Source organism: Notothenia rossii (assembly GCF_949606895.1).
Source record: "Notothenia rossii genome assembly, chromosome: 7".
In the NCBI taxonomy this organism is placed as follows: Eukaryota; Metazoa; Chordata; class Actinopteri; order Perciformes; family Nototheniidae; genus Notothenia; species Notothenia rossii.
Genome location: NC_136905.1, coordinates 62,185,676 through 62,199,371, shown reverse-complemented (window position 1 = coordinate 62,199,371; position 13,696 = coordinate 62,185,676). Strand labels below are relative to the sequence as shown.

General features: G+C 41.9%; 1 protein-coding gene and 1 long non-coding RNA gene across 2 annotated transcripts; one reads left to right on the top strand and one right to left on the bottom strand.

Annotated features, from left to right (window-relative positions):
- Positions 1-2,058: 2,058 nt before the first annotated feature.
- On the bottom strand, positions 2,059-8,654 carry LOC307046707. Its single transcript, XR_013810179.1, has 2 exons — positions 8,312-8,654; positions 2,059-5,646 (listed from the first exon to the last, which is right to left on the bottom strand). It is a non-coding gene; the product is annotated as an uncharacterized lncRNA (long non-coding RNA).
- A 328-nt stretch (positions 8,655-8,982) lies between these two features.
- On the top strand, positions 8,983-11,456 carry LOC307046428 (protein FAM200A-like; the record flags this gene model as incomplete). The annotated part of the gene is made up of 2 exons (XM_079692822.1): positions 8,983-9,013; positions 9,862-11,456. The coding sequence occupies 2 exons, from the start codon at positions 8,983-8,985 to the stop codon at positions 11,454-11,456; spliced, it is 1,626 nt and encodes a 541-aa protein (XP_079548948.1).
- Between the last annotated feature and the right edge of the window lie 2,240 nt (positions 11,457-13,696).

Genomic DNA, 13,696 nt, shown 5'->3' with positions numbered 1-13,696 from the left:
CTTTGGAAGTTGTGTTACCAATGCTTACTGTTTATTTGATACCCATTTGGTAATGCAATTCATAAAAACAACAAGGTTTGGGTTCGTTCTTCAGATGACTGTGATGTTAACGTGTAAGCTCAATAATGAACTCCAGCTCAACCAACCATATTGTAATATCTAAGTAATCATCTTGAAATATGACATTAATAATTGTAATATAGACACATCTTATTGTGAGGTTGATTTCATATACACTACTTCGACATTAGTTGTCTACATACTTGAGCATAGCCAATTTAAATTAAACTTAGTGATGCATACAGTTCCCACCTAAATAATAATCATCTCTCTAAGTTACAAGGATGACCTTATTTTATCAACCTCAAACAGAAGCCGTTTGTTGTACAGTATTAGCCCACTTAACACTTGTCTATTTCGTTTTAACGTTTATATATAGTCTATGATTTTAACTTGGAGGCTACTATTAGCATCGTTAGCACCGATGTAGCTACCACTAGCTTACACGCTAACCCAAGCCGTAACATTAATTACGTAGCTGATTAAAATCATTAACACATAAATAAGTACTCGAATTTCACTTACCGCAAAAACGCATTCATGCACCGTCTGTTTCAACCGCAGAGCGAGTCACAATAGTCCGATATATAAGCATGAAGAACACACAAACACGGCCGGGGGCAAGCCGGTTCCCTGGATGAGCTGAACAGGCAGAGTGCCTGCCTGTAGCTTCACGGAGCAGCTAGCAGAGAGACAAGAAGATAGCAGCAGCAGTCACTTCACAGAGCCGTCACTCAATGTGACCACGCCCTAATTTATGCAAAACCTTTAAGACCTAATATAAATAAACGGGTCGTGTTAGAAAAACAATTCACTCAAAGATCCATAATCATGAAGGTGGAATCTAACTATATTCATAATAATATTTATGGCATCCATGGGTAGAAACATGTTTTTTTTCTGCTGTAAAGTTGGGCATTTTAACATGGGGGTCTATGGAAATTGCTCCTTTCTGCAGTCAGTCCCTATCGGCCAATATATGAACTGCAGTGTGTGCCACTTCCGTATTGGCGTCCCGGCTCTTCCACAGAGTTTGCCGCTTGGTGTAAACATATGCAATCCAAGTCGTCTGTGAACAGTTTATTTTCAAGCTCTTCAAGCTCATGACAACATATGTTCATAAGAGGATTGTCCATGGCTACACACCGATCGCAAATACACCATTCATGTACAGGTCTCCCTACTCGCCCCCCGAAATCAATTGCACGAGTAAAGAGATCGTCTCCAGCAAGATCACCGTGCTGTTCATCCTCATCGTCACTGTCCCTGGATTCCTGACGGTTCTGGCCACTTGGCTCGAACCTGTATGGCTGAATTCCCCCATCCAATCTCTCCACATTGCTCAAAACTTCTTCCTCGGCTGACGAGTCCGAACTCAAATACTCCGCCATGTTTTCGTCTAATGAGCTGTCGTGTTTACAAAGTGAACGCATACTGTAGATGACGTCACGAACTAGTTTTTCGGATCATGTGACTACTGAAAATGGCCAAAATGGCAGCTGCCTGACAGAATATACAGGTTTTGATAAAAAAGAGCTATAAAATCATTATTTACCAGGGAATATCGCTGATTTCTTCAGGGTATGGTTTAAACATAATGTTTCACTAAATACTGAAGTTTTTATTAACTATCTAATGCCTTCCTTTAAGATGCTGTTGCTGACGGACTTGGGGAGTCCACTCAGGGCTCTCCTCAGTCTGATTACTCTCAAAAATCTCTGAGGGTAGCATAATTGTACTAACCAGCTTCGTCATCTCTTCGGATTGGAAACGTTTTTCTGAGGACAACCTTTGTCCCAACAAGAAATAATGAATGATCTCAATGACCTTCAGTTTTGAGTCCTGCTTATCGTCTCTCCCCCATGGGACTCTATTCTGTTAAATCTAGGCGGTTACTATTCCCCTTTATATAGGTTGACCGCTGAGCAAAGGTTATGTAAATAATTAGTCAAATGGAAGTTCCTCCAGCCAACACTGTTTCAATCAGGAGAGACGTGATGTATGAAATACATGTTTATTATCGGGTCACATTATATAAATGAAACATAATGATGACAGTTTATAACAAGTGAATGAAATGGTGTTTGGCGATTAGGCCCAGGTTTGGTAGGATGTCATTCGGGAAGGGAAGAACCGTTTCCGATGAACCCCCCCGGGTCTAGACACTGGTGGTGGTGATAAGTGGTTAGGTCCGGTTGGAAGGGAGAAGGTTGAGCTTGGCCCTGAGTTGGAAGCAGGAGGCAAAGGGGTGGAGGAGGGTTGCGCGTTGACACCTGGAAGACAGCTGATGGAAAAGGGGAGAGCATATACAGGGATTAACAGGTGCGATAATTAGGCTTGTGAATGGAGGGAAGTGATAGGCTAGCTTGAGGAGTGGCGCTCCCCATCATTTAGTGAAGGGAGCGAGTATTGCCATGACGTGCAATACAAAGTGATAGGTCTTCCTGCCTGAACTTGCGCTGAGCTTCATTTCAATCAGGAGAGACGTGATGTATGAAATACATGTTTATTATCGGGTCACATTATATAAATGAAACATAATGATGACAGTTTATAACAAGTGAGTGAAATGGTGTTTGGCGATTAGGCCCAGGTTTGGTAGGATGTCATTCGGGAAGGGAAGAACCGTTTCCGATGAACCCCCCAAAAGAAGTGAAAGTATGAAGTACTGAACGTGATGAAATCTTACCTTGTGGGATGCAGTGGAAGTCTATGGATGAAATGAGAGGTTAATACAGGGGATTACATACTGATGCCTCCTAGGCATCCTCCCTGGACGTACAGGGCTTCCTGGACGTACAGGGCATCCTGGACATGCAGGGCTTCCCGGACGTACGGATGCCCCGTACGTCCGGGGCATCCCGGACGTACGGGGCAACCTGACTTCGCAGGGACACATTTTATACAGACCCGAAGGTTACAACCTGGACGTACAGGGTTAGACATGCAAGGGTAAACATGAGCCGTGGGGCGAATATACGTGCTGACATGCTAATAACCACCACCAGTTATATGCATACGTACCAATTTTAAGGTTGGAGAGACCTTTGGATAGCCAGCACGGCACTGAGGTTCGGACGAATGTAGGATGAGAAGCGGTTGTTGTAGGGAAGAGGAATAATTACCTTGATTGCGGCAGGTTTGCTGCACCTATCCTGAACGAGCCCTGAAATGCTCTTAAGACACCACCACCAGTTATATGCATGTTTACCATAGATAAGCTGGAGAGATCTTGGATAGCCGGCACGAGCCGATGCCCGGCGAAGAGGGAGATGTAGACAATGTAATGCGGCTGTTAGCTTGAGTACAGTGATGCATGAATATCATACCCTGCTTAACACAAGCCATGTGAGCATGAAACCAAATATATGAGTGCAATATGAGCAGCATGATATAATATTTGCTTAGGTAAATACTGAGACATGACCCATGATATAGGCAGGGCTCAACGCTAACTTTTAAAAGTGGTTGCCGGGCTGGCAACCAGGCATCCGCTTTTGGTTGCCAAAACTGAAAATATGGTTGCCCTTTTTTAGATACCTTAAATTTTAAATAATTAAGATGCTATACATTTATACATCAACTTAATAATGAACATGTGACACAAGAATGTTCAAATGCTTTACAATAAGTAATTAACACACTTATTTGAACCTAAGTGGTAGTAAACTTGTCCACCCTCAATTGCTGGTATACAAAATACCAGTAGTACTGCTGTTGTCCTGTTCTTCATAGATCCCTCACAAATGAATTGAGCAAGTCACTAGTTTCTTGATCATCCGTTGTCTCCCTTTCAAATGTGGGTTTTCTTGACCTTGTGCTGACCCCCACCATAGACCCATTGGCCCTTCAGCATTGAAGTCTTGGATTGGCCAGACTAATACATTTCTAATGTTAAATAAATGAAAACCATTCACAGTTAAACATTTGATATTAATTATTGATGCTGTAAATTACCTTTAATATGTCTAACTATATTTAAAATGTGTTACCTTTTTATAGAAGTGATTATAATTTAATGCAACCATTTTCTATGGTAAAGTTTCGTTTTGCACTTTTATTTTGGTAGTAATAAGATCGGGACTCTTATTTTGAAGGGACTTTTACCGGAAGTGAATGGAAAACATTCCTCTTTGTTTTTCGTTCGGGTTTTACCTTACGCTTCATCAGTTGAATCACTTTGAACATTCGTTTGAGAAGTTGAGGTGTTGGCTTTAACTTTTTACCACACAGTCAAACAACTTATTTTTGCTTCGCCATTTTGTTGTAAAACAAACACACGGCGCACGCGAGTAAACGTGTATCGCTTTCTGGCTCCGTAATCACGCCAATGCACGTGCAATTTAAGTATCAGGTTCCGACTGGTCACAGCAATTAAATATCACTCTTAAAACAAATATGAACATTTATCTATTTTGGGGTGCACATTTTGCTGTCCTTATTTCTTATGTTAAAAACTGGTTGCCACTGATGGCAACCAAAGTCCAAGAAGTGGTTGACATTTTTCTGAATGGTTGCCAATGGCAACCTGGCAACCGTTACTGTCGAGCCCTGATATAGGACTAGCTTAATTAGCAGTTTAGTTACGCCACGGTGAGACGTAGATGCTGATGTGCTGGTTGGGTGATTAGACTGTCTTCTATCATCTTACATGAACTTCTCTTTCTCCCTGAAAGAAACCCCCCCCAAAAAACCACGGATGGGCAGCATCCTTGGCTGTGTTGAAGCTTGAAACTGCGGTACTTACTGAGCATTGTGACGGGTAGTAGTTACCCGAACTGCATAACTCTATGCTGTAACGCGTTACACCCGAAGCTGCCTGAAACTCACCTTAACCCTGAACTAAAGGCAACAATGCATAAACGAACTTCTCTCTTTTTCTCTCTCCTTATTCTTCTTCTCTTTCCTCCTCTCTTTTCTTTCTTTTCTCTTTCTTCCGTTCTTTTCTTTTTCTCTCCTTTTTTCTTCGTTCTTCTCTTCTTTTGCTTTTCTCTTCCTTGTTCTTCTTCTTTGCTCTTCTTCTTCTCTCTCTTTTCTTTTCTTCCTCTCTTTTTCCTCTTCTCTTTTCTTGCCTGTTTTAGCGGTGAGGCGCAGGGAAAGGAGGCAAGCCTGCTGTGCACTGAACCTGCTAGCCGTCTATGACGCACTTAGTGTCCCGTACTGGCTACTGAGCCGGGAGGAGAAGTAGCTTCGATGGGATGTAGCTTAAGCCCTGCCTGCCTGCAAGAGGGGTTGTAGTTGAAGCCAGAAGTGGGTGAAGCTTCGCAAGCGATGAGGGCCCGTTCCGCGTGAAGCCGGAAGCGCCGCATTAGAGCGGCCCTGATGCCAGTGATGCTCTCTCTCTCAACTGAAGGCGTGCGTCAATTGTTTGCCTGAAGTAGCCCCTTTCCATTAAGCCGGAGGAACTTCCGTGGAGCCCGATGTCCTTGTCTTTTCCTTCCGCGTCCGGGTTTGCCGGCTAGAACAGCTAGCCAACTGGGGAACGCCGCCTGTAGCTTAATCCGCAAGACTGCGGAGCTGATGAATATATACCTGGAGCTGGGACGAAGCCCTGCTGCTGCTTGTGCGTTGTCACCTGGAAGACAGCTGATGGAAAAGGGGAGAGCATATATAGAGGGATTAACAGGTGCGATAATTAGGCTTGTGAATGGAGGGAAGATATAGGTTAGCTTGAGGAGTGGCGCTCCCCATCATTTAGTGAATGGAGCGAGTATTGCCATGACGTGCAATACAAAGTGATAGGTCTTCCTGCCTGAACTTGCGCTGAGCTTCATTCCCATTGTAAGAGGCAATCATGTGGACCAAATCAAAGGAAATTACATTACAAGGTACACCAATCTCGATCTTAAAGTGTCTTACTGAGAGACAAACTCCTGAGACAGTTAAAGGGTGTAAAATCGTAATGTTCATTCAGAGCATTATACCTGCAGCCATGACCAAAACATTATCTATCTCATGCCACGTTTAGACAAAGGATTCAATCTTTTCTGAGGTTAAAGTATGATCCCACACTCAGCTTTGTCCACAATTATGTGTGATTTCCCTGGCTTTGCGGGGCATGAAAATGTGGGACTCATTCATCGCTATAGCAACAACCTGTAGACTATAATTTACTCGTTATTGATGGAAATAAACAACAAGTCCAATGTGAAATCATCACGGTTGTCAATAATTTCCTGAACAGCAAATAATATCTTATCTTCACTATGCGAGGGATCAGTAAGCATAAGATTGTTTTGTGTTTATTTACCTTCATACATCAATACTTGATGTGCCTACTGTGACTGGTAAAGTCACCTTTGTAGAGAAGTTTGTCATTCCAAGGGTGTCTCATTTGAGTGTATGAAGCTTTGAACATTCATCTGCGAAACAATGTACACATATTGATGATGCAGGAAGGTACCTATTTCAACCAGGTGAGATTGTGTGAATAAATATCCCCTGTGAATACCTGACAAATTCACAATGCAATGAAATTGTTTAAATTTAACCAAATCCTCAATACAGGACCTGCTGAGTTCCTGAGTTAGCAGAGTGGATGTATCTTATACATGTGGCCTTAAATAAAGAGCTGAAAACCAACTATTGACTCACAGAGGTTTATAAATAATTATTGAGAAAAATGTGTACAGTATATAAAGTTGTTCTTCAAATGAAATTGGTTCAAACATAGACTATTTAGAAACGTCAACAATATCACAGTGAGGTTAACTCAAAATAACCCTGAGAGAAGCACATTTCTATGTTAAACCCTTCTCTTGCGTTTCGGGTCAAAAGTGAAAGTTAAAAATGACTTTTATTTTATTCATAAATATTGTGTTTTTCATCCAATAGCCTCAACCTTATGTTACCCTCCACACTATGCCTCTGGACATATACACTTGATGATCACCACTTGCATTGAATTTTGAGTGATTTATTCAACAGTGAAACACCCTTGATGTTTTCGGTCAGATTTGACCACCATAGAAAATGAATGGGTATGAGTGTATTATGTTCATCCCGCAGATGGAAAACATCTATACACACACACACACACACACACACACACACACACACACACACACACACACACACACACACACACACACACACACACACACACACACACACACACACAAGCCCCTGAGGGAGAGGAGCCTGAGGTGACATTCCACAATTTTGTATTGCCAACCATGTGCGTGAACACACGTGAACACATGTGAGCACACACACACACATGTTCTGTTATGGTATATTTCTCTTTCAATAAATGTTCGTTGAAGAAAACAGTATCAGTGTCTTTTATATTCATCACAGTGAATGCTGAACTTGATGGGCCCACCGGTGGGTCCGGACCATGACATGAAACACTGGCTTGCTTGTATCAAATCAATACATCCCATACATACATCATTGGAACGGGAAGAATCTCAGCTACAACACTAACTAAATCATTTCCATCTCCAGTAAACACAGCCTACATGGCAACATTTTTATAATATATAGTAATGTAAAATGAGCACTATGTTTGAACTTACTGCCAAAAATAATATGAAATTCACCCCTGGTGTCATTCTGTCTGTCACCCCTTGATTCTACTTGCTTTGACTGTTCAAATGAGATGTCAACCATCAAAATTGGATAAAGGGTTCTAGAGATATCACTTTGCAAAACACACCGGACAATTTTGACCGAAAATAGCATGGGAAGGGGGTATGACTTAACGCAAGAGAAGGGTTTTAATAGGAAGGAGTGTATTTACTTGGCCTGTTTGTAATTACAATTCCTACTCGTCAAATACTGACGGCTTAGTTTGTGGCAATATGGATACAACTATTGGGACACTGACCAATAATTATTATTTGACAAGTTGGGAATGAAGTGGGGTTCAAAAATATTATGTGCAATTGTTGATATCACGTTGATAATTCTATCATCGTGATGTTATGCAGGTATAATCAGTGGCGTTTCTATATGTACAAAAGTGGTGGGGCACAGAAAACTTAGATGTCTATACTGTATATAAGCTTCTGCAGTGAGGTTCATGGCTGGTGAGGCACTGGCACTGACTCTTCAGGTTTACAAATATAATATTTTGACCTAAATCAAAATATAATATTATTTTCAAAAGCTGTTTTTGTCTGATGCTTCGATTAATTTTAAACAGACAGTTCAACAAAGGGATACCCAAAAAATTTAATTTTATCATTTAAATATTGAATTGTTCTCTCTTACTAAGATCCCATTTTCAATAAAATTGCGGTCTTACCTTGACTTGAAGATGAAGTCCATTTGGCTATCCTTCTGGACAAAAATCTCTATTACTTGTTTGTGAAAGTCCTCCTTATCTTCTTGTAGTTTCAAAAGTCTATCATAAATCTAATCGATAGATTTATGATTAAAATATTATAAAAGTAGGGTAGACATGTGGATATTATCCGGCTGAACAAAACGTGCATTTATCTAACAGCTACGTTTCCCACAGATCTTATTTTGAGCTATTTTCTAAAATCCTATGGAGAAATCTCATTGCTATTTGCGGAGGGAACCCATGCGCAGCTTACTTCCTGGTTTTGGGACACGTCTCTCTCCTCCTCTTCACACACCACACTTTTCGCGGCACACGTACTTACAGCCAATCAGCTCTGAATTATGTGAGATGACGTATGGTGGGGATGGCAGCTCTATGCCCCTATGGTCATTATTTTTTTGCCACACACATTAAATAGGACAATACTCTGAGCATGCGCAGTGTGGTTTTTACAGTCACCGTTCACTTAGACCAGGGGTAGGCAAGTAATTTTGGCCGTGGGCCAATTTTTTTCTGAACCACAAGATGGCGGGCCAGAACATAATCAAAGCCTAATTCAAGGAATTAATTTTGGTAAGAGGGCGCAGCGCCCCTGTTCCCCGGGTTCAGAAAAAACTCTGATATCGCTGATGACCCTCCCCATCAACACTCTGATGCGCAGTCAGATCCGCTGATTGGTTCACTGATGATATAGGCGCCCAATCCAGAGCCTCTGGCTAGACCCGCCCAAAGGGAGGCTCGTCCTCTCTAGCCCCCTTTCAGTCCCATGTTAAAAGCCAGGGCTATTATCTGTATTTTAACAGACTTATCTTTTAAATTGAGGTGTATTTATTGTTCTCTTCAAAGTTTATTTTTCTCTGAAATCTTAGGGAGGATGTTCCTCCCTTTCCTCAATGGACGAGCCTCCACTGAGTAAAGTAGAATTATTAACTAGGTAGCAGTGTTATTTGACATACTTTTATTGTCAAGTATTGTCAAGTTCTCTGGGTTTTTGGCATTTATTTGAGTGTTTGCCCACATTTGAGAGGCTTGAGGGGCAACAGAGGACGCATGGACAACTCAAATCCTTTTTCCTTTTCTTTATTTCAACTTTTCAAGGGCACATTAGGATTTGTTCAGGTTGAAAACCTTTAAAAAAATAAAAATAAAAAATAAAAGATTACAGCATGTTTTGCTTTGCAATTTAATATATTATAACCTAAATTAATCAGTAACCAAGTATTTTACTCAAACTCAATGTATGTAATAGTTAAGTAAGTACTTTAATTGACCTGGCTCCCACACATTTGCCATATGTGACCCGCTCTATCGAAATCAGTTGGAAGTCGCAACGGCTCATTTCAAAATAAACGTGGATTTGCGTAAAAAATTTGTTTTTCGGAAAGTTGACGGTGAAAACAGGGCATTTAAAGAGGACTGGACAGCGAACTATGCATTCATCCTACCTGGTTTCATCAATGCAAAGCTATTGTGTCTTATCTGCAATGAAGTTGTGCCTGCTTGCAAAGAATACAATATTAAGCGGCACCACGAGACGAAGCATGACACCTTCAAAGTGGCCTTTCCACCCAAGACAGAGGCACGAAAGCGCAATATTGAAGCACTGACAGCAGGTTATGCGCAAAGCAGCAGGATCCTGGTGCGAGGCCTCACAGCCCAAAAGAAAGTGACAACTGCCTCCCTAAAGGCGTTGCGGGTGCTCGCAAAGCACACCCGGCCATTCACTGACACAGAGGTTTTCAAGGAGGTGATGGTGACCGTTTTGGAGCAACTGGTCACCGACAAGTCCATGGATGGTGTCATTGCGTCAGTGAAACTGGTGTCCCTCTCTGCGAGGTCTGCTATACGCCACATAGAAGCACTGTCGGACGCTGTGCAGGGGGTAATTACCAAGGGTCTCAGTCAAGCCAATTACTTTTCCTTGGCCATTGACGAGAGCACTGACAGTACAGATGTAGCCCAGTTGTGCGTCTATGTTAGATATTTTGATGGAAAGGAGTTCAGGGAAGAGCTGCTGTCTCTTATTCCATTAGAAGGGCACACCACTGGGGATGTTATAGTTAGGAAACTGGAAGAGTTGTTTAGACTGCATTCATTGTCATTTGAGAGGGTTAACCTAATCGTGACAGACGGGGCTCCTGCTATAGTGGGAAAGCATAGAGTTTTGGTAAGCAGGTTGAAGGAGCACACCCCCCAAATATGTGTCCTTTGCGCCAAACTCAGTGGTGAGATAAAGGAAGTTATGGACAAAGTGATGTGTGTCATTAATTTTGTCAGGGGTACATCAAGCACCCAGCATCGGCTTTTCCGACAACTTGTGGCTGAGTCAGAAGAGGCCACCTACGATGACCCGCTGCTTCACAATGACGTGCGCTGGTTGAGGAAAGGGAAAGCGTTGGACCGCTTCTGTCCGCTACTGGATGAGGTCAAGGCGTTTCTTAGATTGAGCAAGATTAGGGCAGCAGCTGACCACCTTGCCCTTCTGGGAGACGAAAAGTTCATGTCCAATGTAGCATTTTTAGCGGATATATTTGGCCACCTAAACCAGCTTAACCTGCAGCTACAGTGGAGAGGCAAAACCATAGTGGACATGGTTGAAAAGCTTGAATCCTTCACAAGGAAGGAGTTGTTCAAGTCAGACATATCCACTGGCAGGCTCCTTCATTTCAGTACACTAAAATCACAGGCACTGGGACAAGTGACAGAGCTGATGGTGGACTTCATCAAGCAGCTACGAGCCAACTTCACGTCAAGGTTTGAGGACTACTCCATCCCAAAAGACATCATTGCCTTTTTACGCGATCCTCTCACAGTCCGACCAAGTGGAGACTTCACCTCCCAGGCGAAACAAATGATCCCCTCCTTAGACGAGGCAGCATTAGAAATGGAGCTAATTGATTTTCAAACAAGCTCCCTGGTCAGCGATGCGCTCAGAAGTGCGGAGTCTGTGAGTGCCTTTTGGGTGGGAAGCTCAGAGGAGTATAGCACGATCAAGAGACTCACATTTTATGTGCTCACAATGTTCCCTTCCCTATACATGCGAGTCGTCCTTTTCTTCAATGAATGCAATAAAGACGCACGAGAGGAATCGATTGACGCATAAAAACCTTGAGAACTGACGTCCATATCACCAGATATCCCAAAAATAGCGACCGATGGGAGATGTCAGTTTTCACATTAAGTGAGTACCAAGCCTGTCGTAATTGTATTTAATAGCCTAATTATATATTTTTTTATTTTTGAATGAATGGCTCTTTGTAATTATTATCCCTAATGTAGCGTGTTTGCTCTGTCGTTTCAGGAGCATATGCACCACCACTCCTCGCCCTCCATGATCAAGCGGCTTCTCCAATTGTGTTGTCAATGTTTTGCCTGAACTTTGTTACTGTTCACATATAAGTAAACATTACGTTTGAATGATTCAGTGAGCTGGTGTTATTTTTTTCAAACCACACACCGAAAGTTGGCTATTCAGCACCACGCGCTGTCCACCTATTGATCCACTATCAGCGTCAGTGCACCCCGCAGCCTGATTGTGCATGCTGTGTCATTCACTCACGACATGATAAAGTACAATAAGCATTCTTCACGTGTAGGTAGATTCTCTATTCGGATAGTATAGCCTATATGTGCGACTACTGGTCCGATGTTGTAAAAAAAAAAAAAAAAAAGAATCTCAAAATATATATATATTTTTTATTCTCAAGATTACGGGCCAAATATTATTGCTGGCGGGCCAACAATGGCCCGCGGGCCGTCTGTTGCCGACCCATGACTTAGAAAGTGAGAGGGAGGGCATGATCGGGTTTTGTCCCACATGGCTCTAAACAGCTCAATAGGCACACACTGTAGACACTAATTAGAAGAACACAGACTAAAACAGCAATATACAGACGAATCAGATGATTAAACATGATCTTAAAATATATTTTATATATATATTTTTTTTTTTTGTGCATTTTTTTGTAATCATTATTTTTAATACTTTCTGCTGACACTAGGTGGGGCTGTGCCCCACCTGCCCCTAATGACGAGTCGCCACTGGGTATAATATGTTAACCGTTTTAATCTATTGTGTTAGTATGCTAACATTAGCCCTAATCGAAAAGGTAGTTGACTGATTTGGATGTTTATAGTTTTGCAGGTATTATGTCAAAATGTTTTGGAATAATTGTAAAACCGACCTGATAATGCAAGTAAATGAAAAATCATAAGAATACAATATGTATTACAACTTTCCTGGGGTGAAGAAGAATGTCCAAACCAAATGTGAAGGCAAACACTGAAGACACTTAACCTAAACTTACAAAACATTGACATCATGGTGGTACTACAGAAAACGTCCAAGGATCTCAAAAGTAAAAAATAAATAAAAAATAAGAGTGCTGACAGATTTGTTCCTTCATCTGCCTGCTCTTTCTTCACCAGACAACTTTTCTGCACCATTTGCACAAATCTTTCAAACTTGATTACAGAATGTTTGGTAAAGAAAAATAGTAAAAGCTGTTGTTTCTTCCCAGCTGCTGTCTGGCACCTGTGCATCCATCCATCTCTGACTTCCACCACCTGCAGCTGCTGCACTATAAACACTTCTTCAAGCCTACGGTATTTACTTTGCCTTTGTTACTAAGCTGACGCTCTGCACTGACAAGACACACTTGAGGACACAAAGAGATAAAGAGTGATGGATGGGCATGTGATGATATTTGTGTAAGCTCAGGTATGCATTCCAGAAAACAAAAGGAATGGTGGAGAGTGAGACCAAGAGGCATGTTTTTCTATTGTTCATTCCTCAAGGCCTTCTCAGGTCATTTACTAGTTGCACCATGTGGGAAGAAGTAGTAGAGTAAATTGGGGATTGAGCTCAGGGTTTCCATCCAACTGACTTCTTTAGGCCCTAATGGCAGAAGATCATCCTGGTTCAGAGGCAGGTAGGAAGTAATGGAGATAGTACAGCTATGGTTTGTGTGTCTGTGTGTCGGTGGAGTTATAACCTCCATTTGTATTCCAAGATGCTACCATGGACTCAAACAAAAGGACACAGGGACACAAGAAATCTACCGTCTGATACACACACAGTTTCAGGCCATGAGCAAGTATTTTAAGTATTCCCTGCAGGGCCAAGAGCAACACCATGATGTATACATGCTCAAATTCACCCAGCATGTTGGGAAAAGAACACAATCCTTCTCAGGAAATGGGTTAAACACCTTGTTAACCCCCCACACATCATCCCAAATGACCCACAAACCCTCACACCAACTCAGCAATCTATCTGCGCGCTAATAGTCATTCCAAGACGGGTTTGTTGGTTAGGTTGCCTATGACTCAATGGTATTTCTC